Source organism: Leucoraja erinacea, chromosome 36, assembly GCF_028641065.1.
Source record: "Leucoraja erinacea ecotype New England chromosome 36, Leri_hhj_1, whole genome shotgun sequence".
NCBI classification, from domain to species: Eukaryota; Metazoa; Chordata; class Chondrichthyes; order Rajiformes; family Rajidae; genus Leucoraja; species Leucoraja erinaceus.
Window position 1 is genome coordinate 11,763,385 of NC_073412.1, and position 21,660 is coordinate 11,785,044.

A 21,660-nucleotide genomic window follows, 5' to 3' on the forward strand; every position below is an offset into this window, starting at 1 on the left:
TTTTCAGGGCTCTCGCAATGGCGACTTCTCCCGCCCGAGTTGCGGGGTCGAAGAGCTCCTGGAGCGGGGCCTGACATCACCGCCCCGCGCGGCTTGGAATGGCCGCGGGACTCTGCGAGCGCACGCCGGGGGCTCTAACACCAAGACCCGGTGTGCGACCTCGCACCACCTGGCGTGGCTTTAATGGCCGCGGGACAATCGCCATCGCCAGCCGGGGGCTTTGACTTTGACTCTGACATCGGGGGGGGAGAGTGCAGTGGAGAGATAAGTTTTTTTGGCCTTCCATCACAGCGATGTGATGGATGTTTATGTAAATTATGTTGTGTTGTTGTGTCTTGGGTCTATTTGTTTGTAATGTATGGCTGCAGAAACAGCATTTCGTTTGGACCTCAAGGGGTCCAAATGACAATTAAATTGAATCTTGAATCTTGAATCTTGAATATCAACGGGTCGATGGTGGAAAGGGTCAAGAACTTCACTGGGTCAAGGCTGCAAAAAGTTGTAAACACTGCCCAGTCCATCATCGGCTTTGATTTCCCTACCATCAAGGGGATCCATGGCAGTCGCTGCCTCAAAAAGGCTGCCAGCATCATCGAGGACCCACACCATCCTGGCCACACACTCATCTCTTCGCTGCCATCAGGTAGAAGGTACAGGAACCTGAAATCTGCAACATCTAGGTTCAGGAAAAGTTTCTTCCCCACAGCCATCAGACTATTAAACACAACTTCAAACAAACTCTGAACTATAACAGCATATTGCAAATCAGTTATTTATGTGTGTGTGTGTGTGTGCATATATATATATATATATTCTATGGTATATGGACACATTGATCTGTTCTGTATTTATGCCTACAATATTCTGTTGTGCTGCAGCAAGCAAGAATTTCATTGTCCTATCTGGGACACATGACAATAAACTCTCTTGACTTGACTTGCTCTCTGCCACCCTTCTAATGTGTTCCAGACTATTTACAATTTACCGTGTAGAAGGTCTGTTTATCACTAGTAGTTATTTTGTCAATTATTTATGTTCTCCAGTAAGTGACTGCCTGACTTCCTTTCTCGAGATGAAGCAGTTTACTTCCAATTGCCTGCTTCATCATTAATAGATAGAACTGCAATCAATTGGCATTGAGTTCCTGATGACATAGACTGTGGTATTAACATTTTATCTAATGAAAATTAAATCACTTTGATCTGTAGATGCTTAACTCCTTCCTGCCTTGGCCAGAAGGCAGAGAAAGTACAATTATTTGTGAACGGCGTAGTTGGTAGAGGTGCTGCCTCACAGCACCAGTGACCTGGGTTTGATTCTGACCTCAGGTGCTGACTGTGTGGAGTTTGCACATTATCCCCATCCGGCACTCTGTCTTTGTCCTGCATCCACTGATGTGCGGGTTTTTGTAGGTTAATTAGTCTCCGTAACTTGCCCCTCGTGTGTTGGGAGTGGATGAGAAAATGGGATAACAGAGCTAGTGTGAATGGATGATCGATGTTCATCGTGGACTCAGTGGGCCTAAAGGCCTATTTCCATGCTGCATCTCTTTAAAAAATGTTTAATGGTGGTTATGGGGATTTACAAATCTCCGAGACAACTGGTATATAAGTGTACTAATGCCTTGAATATAGTTTAGTGTTTAGTGTTAGGGTAGTTTAATGTCAATAATTGATATAAAAGTTGTCCTTGTTTTAACATTTCAAAAGATGCGCCGTAAACATCCTTACCAGTAAGTTTGGTATGGAATCACTTTTTCTCAAGAAGGTGTCACATTCTGATAGACCGAACCATCTTCTGATTGTGACTTATCAGCAAGTTAAAGTCCAATGATAAAGATTATTCTGTTCAACCCTGGGTTCAGTACTTTTTGTGATTATACTGAAAACCACAGCACATGTTTTAAACAGCACAATCTACTTCAGAGCTCTCAGTGATACTGAATCTGGTAAGAAAATTCCACAAAAAGGTAACAGGCAGTTCAAACCATAAGATAAACACAAAATGCTGGAGTAACTCAGTGGGATCGGCAGCATCTCTAGATAGAAGGAATGGGTGACATTTCAGGTCGAGACCCTTCTTCAGTCTGGTGTGCCTATCAGCAGAAATGTAAAGGAAATCTAAAAGATAGGTGTTTCCATACAGAAGGTGCTGATTATCTCAAACAAGCTACCAGAAGAGTTGGTGGAGGCAGATATAATTACATCAATTAAAAGTCATTCAGACAGGCACTTAGATAGAAAGGGTGTAGAGAGATACAACATTAAAGGAGGCAAATTTAATGAGCATAGATGGGGCTGAAATTCTAGGATCTTTATTCTTGTACTCCAATCTGCTTATTAAGATTGACACAGAGTTTGCTGAAACAGTTTATGAGGCACACAGCCTTACTGCTTTCAAAGGCTGGATCTTGGAGGCATATATTTAAGCTATGTTATTTACATTTTCCTCAGAGACCTTGTCAAAAGCTCAGCATGTTTCACAACACTCAAAAGCCCGGGGAATAGGCGCTAGCCCCAGAGTAATCAAGGATCACAATTTGAAATTCGAAAAGACTCAGAAGACAACATAGATTATCTTTGGAATTTAACGCCATGGTGGGAAATACTCAGAGCTCTATGGCTCGAATGATTCAATTCAATGATTCAATGACTTACGATTCATGTTGAAAACAAAACCAATGCCTTACATCTGAGTTTTAAACATTAATCGCAGTGATTCTGATGAAAGGTCGCAACCAAACTGTTAACAATCCCTATTCCAGGCGTACACCAGCCCTATCCCCGAACTCTATCTCTGCTACATTGACGACTGCATCGGTGCTACCTCCTGCACCCATGCAGAACTTACTGACTTTGTTAACTTTACTACTACTTCCCATCCTGGACTCCAATTTACTTGGACCATCTCTGAAATCTCCCTACTGTTCCTTGATCTCACCGTCTCTATCACAGGAGATACACTATCGACTGACATGTCTTAAAAACCCACTGAGTCCCACAGCTATCAGCCTGCTTCCTGCAAAGATTCTATTCCCTACTCATAATTCTCCGTCTACACCGCATCTGCGCCCAAGATGAGATGTTCCATACCAGGACATCTGATGTTCCTTATTTTTTAGGGATCGGGGGTTCCCCTCTTCCATCATGGATGAGGCCCTCACTAGAGTCCCCTTGATATCTCACAGCTCCGCTCTTACTCCCCTTCCCCCCAGGCGTAACAGGGACAGAGTCCTCCCAGTCCTCACCCTTCACCCCATCAGCCGTTGCATAGAGCACATAATCCTCCTGCATTTTTGCCACCTACAACGGGATCCCACCACTAGCCACATCTTCCCATCTCCACCCCTTTCTGCTTTCCTGAGACCGTTCCCTCCGCAAATCCATGGTTAACTTGTCCCTTCCCACCCAAACCACACCCTCCCCAGGTACTTTCCCCTGCAACCACAGGAGACACAACAACTATCTTTATATCTCCGCCCTTGACTCCACCCAAGGACCCCGACAGTCCTTTCAGGTGAGGCACAGGTTCACTTGTACCTCCTCCAACCTCATCTACTGTATCCGCTGTTCAGGGTGTACTCTCCTATATATCGGCGATACCAAGCGCAGACTCTGCGATCGTTTCGCTGAACACCTCTGCTCAGTCTGCCTTAACCTACCTAATCTCCCGGATGCGAAACACTTACTCCCCCTTCCGTTCCCACACTGACCTTTCTGTCCAGGGCCTCCTCCATTGTCAGAGTGAGGCCCAGTGCAAATTGGAGGAACAACAATGTTTCTCATGTTTCTCTTAGGCAGCTTACAACCCAACGGTATGAATATTGACTTCTCTAACTTCAAGTAACCTTTGTGTTCCCTCTCTCTCCATTCCTCCCCCCTTTCCAGTTCTCCAACTAGTCTAACTGTCCTCATTTACATTTTATCTCTGTTTGCTTTGTTGTTAACTTCTCCTAGCTAACAATAATCTATTCTATATTTTCCTTGATCTTCACCTCTTTTTACACCTCACATTTTCGTATCTCTGTATCTCGCTCTCCCAATTCAGTCTGAAGAAGGGTCACGACCTGAAACGTCACCCATTCCTTCTAACCAGAGATGCTGCCTGTCTCTCCGAGTTCCTCCAGCATTTTGTGTCTATAAACTATTTGCTTCTACAAATTCTGCCCAGCCTGCTGACTATATCTAAAATTTCAGTTTTGATTTCACATTGTCAGCATGCCATGGTTTGCTTTTGCATATATAGTGGTATTTTATTTCTGCAGCATTCTTCAGGAAACATTAAATGGTTTGGTATTGCAGGTCATCTTATATGAATATATTGCTCACCAGGGTTTTGAAATACAACAGAGACAACAGATACAAATCACATGTACACCTGATCACAAGCTGTGAATAGTTGGTGCATTTCAGTTAAATTATCAAACTTTAACAGTTGCGTAGTGCATTAATTACTACATTAGTCAGTACAGTGATAGTGCAAGGGTTTAGAAGCTTTAAGAACTTATCAACAGGTGCACTTGTATGCTGGATGCGAGATGGTAAAACCCAATTCAATGCAGCAAGTTATATATATTCCCTGGTGATAAGGTCTGGCTTTTTAATGGCTTTCTACGGCAAATATTCCACCCACGTAGAAATGTGCCGAAAACAGTCTGCAGAGGGTTTGGCCCATTCTTTGGTTTCCGTAACAGTTTCATGGTAAACGCACGTTGGCTCTGGTGTCTGTATTAATCAGTGGCTTCAGTTTGAGTATTGCTCAGGTTTCTGGAGGTAGCAGCGACTATTGTCAGAGGTGATTGGCTTATTTCACAGCCCTTGGCATCGTTTTGGTTTTTGTAATGACATCAGCAGCCTTGCTCTTCAGCTCTCTGCATTCTTTTAAAAGTTCTACGCATTAAAATAAGAAGCATCCGTATTCAAAATAAATGGAGGCGAAAAATTCAAAGAAAATACGTAAATAAAATACAAATACAAAATCTTAATTAGTTGTTAGAAATTAAAATTGCACAGTGGATGAAACAAGTCAAGAGGACTCTTACCAAAAAACTGTTCAGAAGCTTTATCAGTCTGAGTTTGCTGCATTGGTTTCAGTTCCCAGTAACTGTCCTCAACCCATTTTGTCGGACTGACCGATACATGGATAGGACAAATGCTGTCAATTTCTGAAAATAAAGAACTTGCATCTCTGTAAATAATTTTCACAACGTGATATTCCCCAAATGAATTGCTCTTAATGAAGTATTTATGAAGTGTGAAAATTGTCTGTCATAGAATCTTACAAGGCCCTTCATCCCAACTTGCCCACACCAGCCAACATGGCTGCACTAGTCCCACCTGCCTGCGTTTGGCCTGTATCCCTCTAAACCTGTCCTATCCATGTACCTGTCTAAATGTTTCTTAAGTGTTGCGATACTACCTACCTCAACCATCTCCTCCATTATCTATGATAATGTGGTAAATAGGACATAATGTTCACAATGCAATCCGAGTTATTAAAAAATATACGGACTGTGCATGTTTGAGGTAGATATATTCACTGGCCTTGATATGGGAGAAAAATACATGGGTTGATACCCATGCAGTCACATGGAGAACGTGAAAACTCCACACTGACAGGATCAATACAGGGTCGCTGGAGCAGCAGCACTAATACTTCACCACTATGCTGCTCTTGGGTGGACAAGAGCAGACAAAGATGTAAAAAGCATTTACATATTTGTTTATTTCCTGTCATAATGTTTTTCATTATAAATTCATAACTACAAAATTGGTTGATGGGGATCAAGCAGCCTCAGAATAAATTCAGTGCAAAAACTGTAACCTTGCTCCAAGCTTCAAAGGAGAAGCTAACATTTTCTTAACAATTATACCTGTGATAAAAAGACAATGCATGGTCAAACTGGTTAATTTTGCCACTTAATGATTAATTAAATGTTCACAAGCAGATCAAGTGTTAAGCACATAGAATGGCATAATAAAAGTTACTTTTGCTTTTGCTTGCTTTTGTTGCTTTTGACCCTGTATACGTTTTAAAAAGTTGCAAAAGGCCCATGATGGTATCTGTGAAGATAGCAACTAAATCAAGGTTAGAGGCAGTTTAAAGTCACGCACACAATCGTGCATCTCATGCCCATTTCAGCATTATTTCAGATTATTCGAGCATCTTTGTCATTATGTTTCATGAAGAAGATACACTCTGAGTAATGCCACGTCCCATATGTGGTTCTAACTGTAAACCTGATAATCTCTGACTCTGGTAGTCAGACATTGTTGCCGTCAACCACCTTCTTAAAACTGTCTTTGGGCAAGATTATTTCAGACTGATGTCTGAAGAAGGGTCTTGACTCAAAACATCATCCATTCCTTCTCTCCAGAGATGCTGCCTGGCCCGCTGAGTTACTCCAGCATTTTGTGTCTATCTTCGGTTTAAACCAGTATCTGCAGTTGCTTCCTACACAAACATCCTGGTAAATCTATTCTGCATCCTTTCCAATTTAATGATATCTTTCCAATGGCTGGATGTCCTGAACCGCACACAGGACTCCAAGTATGTTCTCATCAATGACTTGTACAACTTTTGTACTCGGTACCCTTCCGGATGAAGACAAATGTGCCAAATACCTTCTTCAGCACCTTATCCACCTGTCTCACCTGATAACCATGCACCTGTACTGGATGTCTCCCTTCTTCAACACTCTACCATTTGCTGTGCAAGTACTGCCCTGGTTCGACCAAAGTACAACACCTCTCACTTGCCACAGTTAATTCCATTTGGCATTCCTTGGCCCACCTTCCCAACTAATCTAGATCCCGTTGTAAACATAGATATCCTTCTTCACTGGCCACTGTCACCAATTTTGATGTCATTTTCAAATTTACTAACAGTATTCACCACATTGTCATCCAAATTGTAAATGTATATAACAAAAACAAGCCTCCAATCAGAAAGACAACTCTCTCCAACAACCCAACAAAGAAGTTGCCAGATTTGAGCGTCTGAGCTATAGGCAGAGGTTAAGGTGGAAAGGACTATATTTTTTGGAGTGATCTTATAGAGGTATATAAGATCACGAGGGGAATAGATAGAGTGACTGTGCAGAGTATTTTACTCAGAGCAGGAAAAATCAAGAACCAGAAGGTATAGGTTTACGGTGAGAGGAAAAATTTAATAGGAACCCGAGGGGCTTCACACTCAGGGTGGTGGATATATGGAACAGAACAAAACTTGCCCTTTTAATTTGGTTAAGTAGGTAACAGAGCTAGAGAACATTTCACAGAAGTAGAATCGCCAATTAAGTAATTTGGGAGTAAAATCATAACCAGGATGGCACGTGTGAAATCCAGACTGGCAAAGCACATAGAATATAGAACAGTATAGCACAGGGAAAGGCCCTTCGGCACACTATGTGCTCAACATGCACGATACAAAGTTAAGTTGCTCTGCCTGCACGTGATCCATATCCCTTCATTCTGAATCATTAACAGTTTAGTTCGGCCCATGTTTCACTTTGCATACTCACTTTACTGGAGTGAAAATGCCATTTAAATTATGATCAAACCAAAAAGCACTATCAATCAAACCTTTCAGAGAATCATCAATGTCTTTACAGAGTCGGTACAAATCACTGCCCCTTCCTGACACTCTCTCTCCTGTGAATAGAACAGAACAGAAACAGTTCTCAAGTGCTCAGATTCTTTTAATTTCATCAAAAATAAAGGTATGGAAAAAGACAATGGATGCAACTTAAAAACTTTAAGGCAAAGAAAAGGAAATATCTTAAGTATCACTGTAACACTTGATGCATCAAAAACATTTATCTTTAATTTTTCACTTGGAACAGCTGACAGAACAGGATGGATTGTTTTCAGATTCAAGACCAAAAAGTTATAATTCCCCAATTAACTTTACAATGTTGCGCCATTACTCCAGAGCCTGAGCTGTAGGGAGAGATTATGCAAGATAGGACTTGAAGCGCAGGAGGCTAAGGAATGACCTTTTAGAGGTGTATATGAGGAGAATAGAAACGGTGAATACACAAGAGTCTTTTCCCAAGGTCACGGAATCAAGAACCAGAAAACATAGGTTTAAGGACATAGGAGAGAAGAAAAATGTAATAGGGACCTGAGGTGCAACATTTTCACTCGGAGCGTAGAGGGTATATGGAACAAGATGTCAGTGAGTTGAGCCAGGTGCGTATAGGAAAGGTCAGAGGGATATGGGCCAAATACAGGCAAATGGCACTAGCTTATATGGAGCATTTTGGTTGGCATGGACAGGTTTGGCTGAAGGGTCTGTTTTCTAGCCATGTAACTCTATAATCGATTTGCTCAATATTAAAGATGGGTTTGCAATAAAGGTTCTTTGGCAAGAGCTGCATCATCACTATCTTGATGAATTAAATTTTATATCCAATAAACTTGCTCGTGAATAGCCCAGTGTTCAGATCCAGATTATTTTCATCCACCAGATTCCCATGCTGATCACACTACTCCAGGAAGACTTGCGGCAGAGAGTTGTCCCTCAAGGCAGTGAAAGGCAAATAATAAATGAAAGAAAGGTCTAGTGCTAAATGTCTGACACTATCGGAAATCAAAAAGAACTGAGCACCATGGATAGAAAATATACAAATTATTTATTTAATTATTTCTTAGTATCTTAGGTCTCCTTTTAACCTTGCAACTTGGTGGGCCACTAGAAAATATTAAGAATCAATCATAATCATAAACAGCCTGGTTTTCATGAAGGTGGGAGTTGGCTGATAAAATATTTAATGAGCTTTCAAAACCAACAATCAAATCAGCTTTCAAAATTCTGAATTCTTTAAGGATGAAGAAAAGAGGTTGGATAATGTGGACCCAGCAAATACAGTGTATTTGGATTTCTAGGCATTTGATAATATCTAATTAAAGGTTAGCACATAAGGTTAGCAGATTATATATTGTCATCGACAGAGAAATGGCCAACTAAAGAAAACAGATGGTGGGGATAAATGGGCCATTTTTCAGATCGGCAATACTTAACTAATACTATGATCGTGTGGTCACAACTTTGCTGAGAGTATTAAGATAGATAAACTATAAACTTACAAGGACACAAAGAGCATTCAAAAGAAGTATGGATGTTAAGTGAATAGCCAAGAACTTGATCGATAGGAATTATGTTGTAAATTGTGAAATTATATACTTTGGAAGGAAGAAATTTAAAAAAAACAAAACAAATAATGACATAGAGACTACAAAATGTAGAAAAAGGATCAGTGGGTGAGGGGGTGGAAGTGTTTGAAATACAAAGAGCTAGCATGCAGGTACAGCAATTACAGAGGAAGGTTAATGAAATCTGTAAGGGGCATGGAGGATAAAAATATATTGAAGTTCTGATGCAAATTTACAAGGAGCAAGGAAGACACCCTCCGTGAGTACCGAATAGTTTTAGTCTCCAACATAAGGAATTATATTCTTGTTTTTACTTAAAATTGAAAGAATTCAATGCTCATAATGTTGGGTTGTAAGGAACCCCAATGGAATATGAGATGTCTCTGAAAGGAAAGATTGTGCGATAAGAAGATGCACCAGCTGGATTGTTCTTACATAGAACAGTAATGATTCTGTGGGCTGAATGACTTCCTTTAAAATTGTAAGTATTCTGCAATTCTGTGAACACTTAGGACATGAAAAAGTAAAAAAAAAATTAATGTTCTCAAAAACACATTCATGCATTAAAAATAAATGTAAATAATGAGATTAAATGGGTTTTTTTGGGGGTTTTTTTTTTTAAATTTTAAAATCGAATTATCTTGCAGCTAGTGCCTCCTTATCATTTGAATGGGGATTGCTGTGCTTGGTCAGCAGGCAGGTTTCCACCCCAAGACTCGGGAAAGCTGCAGAACATTGTGCTTTCCTGTTGGAACTCTGCAATGAGCGAACCGGAGCAGCCAGAGCTGGTCGCGGCAGAGCAGAAAATGTTCATCCCCCATCGAAAACACACACCCCCACAGAAATACAGATTTCCGTCACTGGTATCATGCTTTAGTCGGATACCAGTGATCTGTATTTGAGTGGGAATGTGAAGATAAACACTGATGTTCCTGCTGGCATTAGGGAAGAACAACTGCATAAATATCTTAAAACAGAAATTTCTATTGTTTACAGTTTCTCAAATTACTCACCATCTAATATCTTTATGTTTGGGAACATGTCTAGTATAGTGTTCAGATATGATGTATTCATACACACTGAAAACAAAGGATTTAGAGTCACATCTTTCTGTAGAAATATTTATATTTATGATGCATGTCCCAGTGCTTTACAACATTGACAACGTGTTAACTTTGAGGTAGCAATTTTGCTGTCCTTTAAAAGCGGTTTAATATCCCAGATAATATATATGCTGCATTTACAGGAACCATTACATGGTGACTAAATAGCTTTAAATGGATTTGCCCTTTCTTTAACCTTGCAACATTACATTCTGCCAAGACACCATAAATAATAGAAAACATAGGATTTATTCTGTGTCTTTGAACTATTGCTGTTCCGCCACATACTCGGGCCAGAAATTAACCTAATTCTTGTCTAATTATCGCATTTCCTTCAAGGATGAACAGAATTAGTGCATTTTTACAACCTTGGGATGTTTCCAAGTGCCTTACTTTCAATGAGTTTCTCACTATTGGGTTACACAAAAGCATGAATCTATTTTATATGCAAGCTCCCATGAGCATCAATGTGATAAATGATTTTAGTACTGTAATGTCAATTGAGGGATGAATATTAGCCTAAGCATAAGAGAATTCCCTTGTAGGAGTACCATGGGATTTTTTACATCCAGGAAGAAGCCAACTCATTGGTTATTACTTCATCTTAAAGACGGTTCTTCGACAATCGAGAATTCCCTTACTACAGGTGCACAACCTTTTATCCGACAGCCTTGGGACCAGACACTTTTCATAATTCAGAATTTGTCGGTCTTCGGAATGGATTTATTTTTGCGTAGATTTTAATGTCTGGCTCAGTGGTAGAGTGCTCGGCTCGTATCCGCAAGGTCGCGAATTTGCGCCTTGATCCCGGCAGTTCCTCGGTCGCGAGTTTGAGTCTTCAATGCCATTTTTTTCTTGCAGAATATATGTCTGTATGAAATGCAGTGTAGGAGAAGTGTACTGACTGTGTGGGCAGAACTTTGGAAGTGATTGCCCACCAGTCTAAAAAGCCGCTGTGTCTCCCTGTCCCTGGGATAGCAGGGGGTGATCAAACAGCACAATACCCCCCTTCCCCTCCAACTCCAGAGGAATCCTCTCCCCGATGGGCCGCTACGGCGACAAGTGGCAGTTCGCCCACAGCCCGAGTTGCGCCACCCCAAGAACAAGACACCATCAGCTTCTGCCCCGACGTGTTCCTCTGGAGTTGGAGCGGGGCTGGGCTGGAGTTGCTGCTGGCTGTGGGTCTCTGGGATCTCCGTGCTTGCAGTGCATCTGGGGGTCGCTGTCCTGCTGGTCCTGACGTCTCCGGCCACCCCGCTGGACTGGAGCTGAGACTGGGAACTGTACCGCCCTTGCCCCCTCCCTCTGCAACTGCAAACAACCCCACTCTCCTGCAAGGGCGGTACAGTTCCCGGAGGATAGCAGGTGTCCGGAGACGTCAGGACCAACAGGAACCCGCTCCCCGATGGGCCCCGTCATCCGCAACCCAGGTTCCTCTGTAGTTGGAGCGGGGCTGGGCTGGGCTGCTGTTGGCTGTGGGTCTCTGGGTTCTCCATGCTTGCGGTGGGCCTGGTGGTCGACGTCCAATTGGTCCTGACGTCTCCGGTGACTGCACTGCGTGCTGGCTGCCTTCGCCGACGTGAAGACAGTACAAAGCCCCCGCGCCGGTGCAATGGGCGGTGAGTTGGAGAGGGGAGGGATGGGGTCACACACATGGCCGGGGAGCAGAGGGGTGTAGGTGGGGTGAAACTGAAGGGAGCGACAATTTGCTGCTGCCTGCCCGCCGAGTTAAAAGGTTTCCACGCAAGACTCACGATACACTGTGTATCGTGTCTACCGTGGGAATTTTTTAACTCAGCGGGCAGGCAGCAGCATATTGTCAATTATTAACCCTCCCGCGCAATATACCCTCACCTTCTCTTTTATGAATGGGGATTTAGTTCCCCTTTTCTTTGAGGACCGACCGGAGGTTCCGCTGTCACCTCTGCGGGCCGCCCTCGGTGAACGTTTTCAAGGACCTTTCTTCAAGGACCGAAAAAAATGTCCGCTATTCGGAGGTTTTCGTTATTTGGATCGTCGGATAAAAGGTTGTGCACCTGTATCGGTCTTGTTAGTGTTGGAATAACAGTCTGAATTCTATGCTCGAAGCTTTATGGAAAGGTTTAAATTCAAAGCTTCTGACCTGAAAAGTGAAGGTATGAATAAAGTCACAGCTAAGAGAAAGAGTTACCTGGATTACTAAAGCTGCAAACTGTATCTTTCAGTCGAATCATATCCAGATTCTTCAGCTTGGTTATTGAACGAAGTGCATCCACACTAAAGAGCAATGCACAGAAACGGAGATAGGTGAGATATCCAAAATTGCTGCAACTACTAACAGCAGCAAATTCTGTCACACAGGATACTGCAAACAAGTTTTCAACACTAACCTGCTGATTAGGTTTCCTGCCAAGTTGAGGTTCTGCAGATTTTCACAGGAGTACAGAGGATCTGGAATAGAAATGAAATGTGGAAAATACTGACAAAGGGAAAAAGTAGAGGGTGAAGAATGTGATTTTTTTCCAATAAGATATTAACATTGTTCAAGGCAGAGGAGAAATCTGGAAATTTAAATTACTACCAATTTATCGAAATAAATACAAAAGGCAAGTGCAGCCCAATAAGAACATTCTGGCATGAAAAGTAAACCCTGTTTCTCTCTGCACTGACGTTTCTGACTAACAAGAGCTTTTCCATCGTTTTATGTGTTTATATTGTTTCCGACTGAAGGTGGCACCACCACTTCATTTCCAATAGAAGCATAGTGCAGGCGGGTGAGATTTAATATATTTCAAACCCACTTTTATTGGCCGTTTTCCTCAATTGCAAATCAGACCCCCGAGTGCACATCATTTAAACATGCAAAGTGCAAAGTGTAAACTACATTTTTTTTTTAAATGTTGAACTATGAGCTTAAATTCTCTATTGAACATTTGTAAATGAACAGATGAAAAGACCTGAAAACATACAGCTAAGTGATACTTCAAGGAATAGTCTAAAGAAAGGTCCCAACCTGAATGGTGCATATCCATGTCCTCCAGCGATGCTGCCTAACCCGCTAAGTTACTCCAGCACTTTATTTTCTATGCAAGAGTTGCATTATAAGTATTCCCAATGCAATATTTCAACAATAGTATTAATTATTGAAGATGAAGCATCCAAGTTCTTGCGATACAAAAAGCGATACAAACAGAAATATATCAGACAGCGTCTATGGAAAGGGAAACGGTTCACATTAAGATCACTAAATCCGAAGATGAGAGATTTTGTGATTATTTTAATTTAAATTATTTTTAATGATGATGAAGATAGTCACTTTACCGAGATTGGAGATTCTATTGGCTGACAAGTTGAGCACAGTTAGAAGTTTCAGTGATGCCAAGGGCTTGAGGTTTGAGATATCATTTCTCGACAAGTCCAGCCTCTCCAGATTTACACAGTCTCCAATGCATCCAAGATTGCAGATGTCTGCAGCAAGTAACAGCACAAATATTCCTTTATATAATTTTCCTTTCTGCAACTACTCTTGTTAAAAAAAGACACTTGGGTTTATATCATATTTTAAGTTTTACTTTCTAAAAATTGATATTTCCAACTATTGTCAAAAGTACAAAGGAACTAGCCTACAGATGAAGTGTTGGATTGCTGATGGCATTTCACCAGGGAGAAGTGGCTGTGTGATACCAAGAGTTTCTGTCTGAACCGAGGCATTCTAGGGAGCTAGATCACTGTCTAACACTGGCACAATGTGTCAATGGCTTCACTCTAAAATAAAATTTGAGTGTTCCTCTAGATGTAGAGTGAAAGGAGAAAGCACATAACTCTTGGAATGATTTCAAAATATCAATAGGGTTATTGAACGAGTAAGCTATCTGTTACAGTCTCTACTTTATGGAAAGTCGTGAAGATGGGAGGGAAGAATAGAAGCTAAGTGGAGAGAATGTCAAAAAGAAAGGGACGAAAGGGGGGGGAAGTATAGTGAAGAGAGCCGTGGGAAACATAATGGACTAAAATACCAGGTCTGCTCACATATGGATACCAATGTTGCTGTGTTTTTGGTGGGAGAAAGAACCTGCTCTGACCCGAACACACTTCATTCATCTGGTCCAGTTATTTAACTATACTTAAAGACAAAATAAATCACATAAATGCAAGTATATGTTGTTTAGAGAATCAGATGGAGCTCTTTTGATCGTTCTTTCAAATGCTGTTACTCAATTAGCTGTGACAAAACAGCCAGACTGTTTAGTCAGTTTGGGCCCGGCTATGTGTGGATTCAGTAACCATGTTTGCTCGTAAAATTGGAGTCACTGCACATCAAACAAGAATCCAATTTTGTAAGAGCTCTTTGGAAAGTTATGAAGTGATAAGGTAGTAAAATAACAGCAACTCATCAAATTGACTGACAATATACCAGTAATACATTGAGAGTGATTTTTGCAAGGAACCAAAATGATACGAGACAGTGAGAGAGTGAGAGAGAGAGAAAGAGTGAGAGTGTGACAGGGACAGACAGAGTTGCATTTGTTCAAAAGAAAACACGGGATTTGACAGCCACAGCCAGTGTCACTACTCACTCATTTTCGTCATCTTTAAGAACAAAATAGACTCCAGTTCAAACTCCCCAGTGGTCGACTTGAGCAGCTCGACGGTGATCTTGACATCTTCATCCTCTGAAATAACAAAGGAAACGCAAAATGAAGTGATTGCTGAGCGGGGAGGAGGTCTGTCGCCGGCTCCAGCTCACTCCACTCACCGGCTCTGGCCTTGGGCTCCATCCCGCCGTTGCCCGGGCAACGGCCCGAAGCCCGCGGCCTCCTCCGTCGCGCTGCTTATTTGGAGTCGTTTTACCCCTCTAAACCCCCGCTTCCGCTTCTTCCTTGCCCCGTCTCCGGCTCCTCTCGCTCGGCCGCCACGATGCCCCGGGACTACATTAACCAAGCTCCCCGCCGACCCGTTGCCATGGTCCGAAGCGCGAAGAAGCGGTGGGAGCTCGTCGATGCTCACAGCGAACACAGCGAACACGGCGCCAGCGACCAGGTGTAGAGGCCGCCCGGCTCCCCCTGAAACAAAGTACTTTTACACTTTATTTCAACGTCGTTGCTGTGAAAAACATTCTTTGGCAACGTTTAGAAAGATTGCTGAGTAAATAACACTGACTCCCTCAGAACTCCAACGAAAGTTCCAGAAACATTGAATAGGGAGGTTGCACGGCAGTCGAGGTCACGGCCCGTACTGTTGCTACGCTACGCCAAGTGGAGTACACGCGGTAAACTGCAGGTAAACACCATTGTTTCCAGCGCATTGGGCCCGTTAAAACCCGACGAAATAGTCGATTTTTCCGCTGTAAATAATTATGGAAATCGGGGTAGGCGTGAGAGACATTTATCCCACTTCAGAATTCCAAAAGTGAGGAGAAATGACGGTAGAGAGAAGCGAGAGCTGAAGGGACAACAACAGCCAAAGTGCTTGGCGAACATTGGCCGTGCAGATATCGAGAATATTGGGAATTATCGCATTTGCTCACTACATTTCATCAACAACAAGGCATTATTTGTGTTTTTTCTTGATTCCTTTGGCATGTAGAAATTTTCAGAAGTGATAAATCTGGCTGTAAAATTTTAAAATATCCCATGGTTCTCAAGTGGGTTTTTACATACAAAAAGAAAACGCCTCTGAAGCAAAATGTATCATTAACAATTTTGAATTACATTTTACTCAGATGCAAGCCAATGGCATAATTGTTAGCTGTTAATTGGACACAGCAAACCTCAGCAAATTGACAATATCCTATTGAAAGGGAGTGGGTGTTTAAGCTGTCAGGACATTTTATTATTTGCCAAAATATACATCTCAATAGCGTAATGATAGAAACTTACTTTTCCACACACCACTCGTAAGTCTGGAGATTTTTTTAATGATAAATTTAGCTTCAGAAGCGAAGGAACAGATGATGTCTGTGCTGAACATGATGCCAACATAAACTCTGCCTGCATATGATCCACATCCCTCCATTCTCTGCATATCCATGTGCCTATCCAACAGCCTCTTAAATGCCACTATCGTAACGGGCGTGTCCCACTTAGGTGACTTTTTAGGCGAGTGACGGAGACTCTGCACTCGCCACATGTTCGCTGATGGTCTCTGGTAAGTCTCCTTTATGGTCGCAAGGAGTTCCTGCATTCTCGGAACTAGTCACGGCCTCAGTATGGTCGCTGCAAATTTTTCAACATGTTGAAGACTTTTCTGCACCCATAAATTGGTCGCCATGGAGAAAATCGATAATCCTGTAGTCGTAGGTGCAGTTGTAGTGGGGTTGCCATGTAGTTATGGATAGTCAAGGTAGTCGTAGGTAGTTTTAGTTAATTGTCTTTGCTGATTGGGGGAAAAAAAACCCATAAGCAGGACTTTTCAGAACCAAAGATAACCAACCAGTAATCTTAAATGTCCGCTGAACTTCACAGCTGTGTATCTCTCGCTTATTAAAAGTTGTCTGTCTTCTTAAAAGTTGTCTCCACTCCTTCTCCCCCCCCCCCCCCCCCCACACCTTCTCCCCTCTTTTAAAGGACTTACCGTACACTGTGCTAGCATTCTTAATTACAGCGCCAACCTTCCTGTTCATCGCGTGTGTGTCTGTATCACCTTGGCTTTGTACCATGTGAATTTCAGACAGCGCTCCCCCGCTTGCCCTGGCCCCCGCCTTTGCGATGTATTTGTGTGTGTTCCACTCTGACAGTCGCCAGTTTCCGGTTTTTCAGGTGACTACCAGCAACTTGACAGTCACCGGCTGTCTGCTGTAAAATCACCTAAGTGGGACAGGCCCATAGCTGCTCCCACAGCCACCCTGGCAGCATGTTCAGGCACCCACCACCCTGCGTGAAACAAACTTGTTCCGCACACCTCATTTAAACTTTGCCCTTCTCATCTTAAAGCTGTGCCCTCTATTCTTTGACAATTCCACTCCGGGGAAAAAGGTTCAGACTATGTATCCTATCTATGCCTCACATAATTGAATATACTGTACTTTGACGAACATCCTTCCTGTAATGGGGTGACCAGAACTGCACACAATTCAGGTGGTAAAGTGGACCAGTTGAAAAAAACCCTTCAGTTGCTGCCTTACAGCGCTTACAGCACCACAGACCTGGGTTTGATCCTGGCTATGGGTGCTTATCTGTACGGAGTTTGTTAGTTCTATCCGTGACCGCGTGGGTTTTCTCCGAGATCTTTGATTTCCTCTCACACTCCAAAGATAGTAAGTTCATTGGGTTGGTATAAGTGTAAATTGTCCCTACTACGTGTAGGATAGTGTTAATGTGCGGGGATCGCTGGTCGGGCAGATTCAGTGGGCCGAAGGGCCTGATTCCGCGCTGTATCTCTAAAATAAACTAAATCTCTGTTAATAAAACAACTTCTGGTGCTGGAAATGAGAAATAAAAACAGAAAATGATGGAAACCGTGAACGTCAGGCAGCATCATTCCCAGTGTGATAACTTACCCTTCCATATCTCTAGACTCCCTCTCTCCTGACTTTCAGTCTGAAGAAGGGTCTCGACCTGAAACATCACCCATTCCTTCTCTTCAGAGATGCTGCCTGCACTGCTGAGCTACTCTAGCATTTTGTGTCTATCTTCGGTGTAAACCAGTATCTGCAGTTCCTTCCTACACAAAGGGTTTTGGATCTGATTGTTGACTATTTCTCTTTCTCTTCAGAAGCTGCCTGACCTGCTGAGTAGTTCCAGCATTTTCTGTTTCGATTTCTTTATTTTTTGTAGATCCCAGATGGTTGAACACAAGCACAATGCTTCACAGTGAATATATTTTTTTGCCACTGCTGTGATCTAGATGTTGCTCTACAATCTACACACCATCCTGACTTGTAAATATATCGCCATTCCTTTACTGTCTCTGGGTCAATATCCTCCCATAATGGCATTATAAATGATTCCATACCTCAAAGACTGCAGTAGCTCAAGAAGGTATCTCACCACCACCTTCTGAAGGGTAATTAATTTGATGGGCAATTAATTGCTGGTGCAATCTGTGAAGCCCATATTCTTTGAATGAATATTAAAAAATAGTCATTTTGTCCATAGCAAAGTCCCACAATCAACTTGGAGACAGGGCCATGTAATATATCTTTGGAGCTAGTCTAATATTAGTTTTTGTGATGTGCTATTAATCTTTGGAGGCTGAAACATGCTACAAATCCAGCATCACAGCTGGCAACTATTGCTCACCCATTTAGATTGAAACTTGCAAGGGAATATGCAAGACATTTCCAGAATTTTCTTCACACAGTACACAGATGTAGGTCGGCATGGTGGCGCAGCAGTAGAGTTGCTGCCTTACAGCGTTTGCAGTGCCAGAGACCTGGGTTTGATCCCTACTACGGGTGCTGTCTGTACGGAGTTTGTACGTTCTCCCTGTGACCGCATGAGTTTTCTCAGAGATAGAAACATAGAAAATAGGTGCAGGAGGAGGCCATTCAGCTCTTCGAGCCAGCACCGCCATCCATTGTGATCATATCTAACTCTCTCATAAATCCATCCAGTGACTTGGCCTCCACTACCCTCTGTGGCAGGGAATTCCATAAATTCACAACTCTCTGGGTGAAAAAGTTTTTTCTCACCTCAGTTTTAAATGACCTCCCCATTTCTCAAACCTCACATCAAAAACCTCGGCGTGATATTTGACTCGGCACTGAAATTTGACAAACAAGTCAATGCCGTGGGAAAAGCTAGCTTCTTTCAGCTTCGGACGATAGCAAAAATAAAACAATTCCTCCACTTTGATGACCTCGAAAAGATCATCCACACATTTATCCCCTCCTGCTTAGATTACTGCAACTCTCTTTACACTGGCATCAGCCAATCTTCCCTGTCCCGCCTGCAACTGGTCCAAAACGCTGCAGCGAGACTCCTGACGGGCACCTGAAAAAGGGACCACATCACCCCGATCCTGGCCTCTCTCCACTAGCTCCCTGTGTGGTTCCGTATACATTTCAAGACCCTCCTCTATGTCTACAAATCCCTCAATGGGCTTGCCCCCTCCTACATTAAAAGTCTTCTAACCCACCACTCCACCTCCAGGTCCCTCAGATCGGCCGACTTGGGGTTGCTGAATATCCTGCGGTCTAGGCATAAGCTTAGGGGCGACCGCGCCTTTGCGGTTGCAGCTCCTAGACTGTGGAACAGCATCCCCCTTCCCATCAGAACTGCCCCCTCCATTGACTACTTTAAGTCAAGACTAAAAACTTATCTATACTCCCAAGCCTTTCCTGACGTCCACTGAGCGAGGGTTATATGTATGTAGTTTGTTTGTTTATACTATTCTTATAACAAATGTAAAGCACTTTGGCCAATGAGAGTTGTTTTTTAAATGTGCTATATAAATAAATGTGACTTTATTCTAAGAGTTTCTAAAAGATCTTTGGTTTCCTCCAACATTTCAAAGGCATAGAGGTTTGTAGGTTAATTGGCTTGATATGTGTAAATTGTCCCTAGTGTGTGTAGGGTAGTGTTAATGTGCAGGGATCGCTGGTCGGTGCGGACTCGGTGGGCCAAAAGGCCTGTTTCAGTGCTGCATCTCTAAAACTAAAAAATCAAAATGTATAAATATAGTAGCAATTCATTAAACATTTGGAGATATCTGATGTAATGAAATGCTCAAGACAAGACAGAAAGACAAAGGAAAGGGAATTATGACATTCAACTTGAACCACCAAACAATGAGATCAAAAGTGATCGGCTCTCATTAACTCACTGTAATCTTGTGTAGTTAGGAAACAATAAATCAGAATCTATCAATCAGTTTTGAAATTTTCAGTAAAGTCAACTTCAACAGATTTTTGTAGAGCACACTAGGAAAAGCCCCTTCGGCCCACAATGCCACAATGATATCTGGTTAAATTAATCTCTTCCGCCTGCAAGTGATCCATACCCCTCTACTCCATGAATATTCATGTGACCATCTACAGAAGAGATTTTCACAAAGCTATGTTTATTTTCAGATTTTCCTTTGGACAGATTCTCTCTAATTTTCTTTCCATTCATCATCTTGACTGGGGTCAAGGAAAGACATTCACATCGCAGCGCCGTTTCCACCAATCTTTTCTACCTCCACGCACAAGAAGCACAAGCGAGACACCATTGTACGCAGATGCCGAGAAGTGTGTTCAGCTCTGGCTGAGCAACTTCTAATCTTGTGTGTGGACTCGATAAGAAGAAGATCATCTTGACTTCGAGCTCCCTTGACCTTTTATACTCAAGAGTAAAAAAAATAATCAGCAATCATTATAAGCTATCCCTTCACGAGTTGGTTTTCTGGTGATCAATTTACCATTTCAATATTAATGTTTAAGGCAGCAGGCGGAGAGAGGTAACTAGCCAAATCAAGACAATGTCCAGCTTCCTGGTTCTGAATAGAAGGGGAGGGAGAGTAATTTTTTCCTGTCAATGAAGAACTTCATACCATGTTTTATTGCAGAATTGATAGGGATAGAAGGGCACAGAGGTCAAAGAATAGGAAAAATGAACAAAATAAATCAAAAGCAACATTGGCTTATGAAGAGAATGTCAAATCCAAATGATTTACTGCAATCGTTTCAGGGTCTAACCCTGCCAGGTGATGGAAGCAATGTTGTTGATCTTGAATTTCAGAAAACATTTAATACAGTCCTTAATGATAAATCTATAGCTAAGGTGAAGTTCATGGGATTGCGAAGGGAATTGTAAATTGAGCAGTGACGTGTAGAGGCAGTGGGCGAAAGGTGATATTGTTGTCTTGAAATGGTTCTGATGACACAGAGGCTAACATCTACACCAACCCTGATATCTCTTCAATTTTCAATGGCCTAAAGAAAGCAAGATTATTAATTTTGCCAATGAAGAAAATCAAACCAACTGAATTGTGTCCAAACCCAAATCAGCTTGTGCCTCAATTCAGATTGTATCCTCAACGAAAAGTACATATAATGGCGTAACCCAAACTCACACTCTGAATCCATATAGTAAATTAAATAAAAGCAACGAGGAATTCAGAAGAAAGTGTTTTGTCCCATCAAACTTTGACATAATTTCTAGTAACTGTAGTGAGTCATAGAAACATAGAAAATAGGTGCAGGAGTAGGCCATTCGGCCCTTCAAGCCTGCACTGCCATTCAATATTATCATGGCTGATCATCCAACTCCGTATCCTGTATCTCTTGTACAGTCAGTGTACAAGAGAAAAAGGATGACTGGTTGAGTGATTCTACAACACCAACCTCACACTCAATGTCAAAGCAATGAAGGAACTAATTGTTGACTTCAGAAAGGGAAGTTGGGAGACCATGTGCTCAGCGGGACAGGCAGCATCTCTGGAGAGAAGGAATGGGTGACATTTCCGGGTCGTGACCCTCCTTCCCGAAACATCATCCATCC

General features: G+C 42.3%; 2 protein-coding genes across 3 annotated transcripts in view; one reads left to right on the plus strand and one right to left on the minus strand.

Moving 5' to 3' along the window:
* Positions 1-4,383: 4,383 nt before the first annotated feature.
* Positions 4,384-16,662, minus strand: lrrc61 (leucine rich repeat containing 61). 2 transcript variants are annotated; one of them, XM_055662714.1, is made up of 10 exons: positions 15,398-16,662; positions 14,994-15,300; positions 14,815-14,910; positions 13,559-13,705; positions 12,628-12,688; positions 12,429-12,514; positions 10,169-10,234; positions 7,584-7,652; positions 5,042-5,164; positions 4,384-4,889 (listed from the first exon to the last, which is right to left on the minus strand). In XM_055662714.1, exons 2-10 carry the CDS (start codon positions 15,013-15,015, stop codon positions 4,804-4,806), a joined length of 756 nt encoding a protein of 251 aa, XP_055518689.1. In that variant the 5' UTR covers positions 15,016-15,300; positions 15,398-16,662; the 3' UTR covers positions 4,384-4,803. The 2 variants fall into 2 exon arrangements, with proteins under 2 accessions (XP_055518689.1, XP_055518690.1); XM_055662715.1 differs by lacking the exons at positions 13,559-13,705; positions 15,398-16,662 and having other exon boundaries at positions 14,994-15,251.
* The window catches only part of cib2 (calcium and integrin binding family member 2), a 111,927-nt gene continuing 105,657 nt past the window's right edge, over positions 15,391-21,660 (plus strand). The window contains exon 1 of the mRNA XM_055662717.1: positions 15,391-15,517. The gene's annotated coding sequence lies outside the window, so the exon portion shown is untranslated. The remainder of the gene's footprint in view (positions 15,518-21,660) is intronic.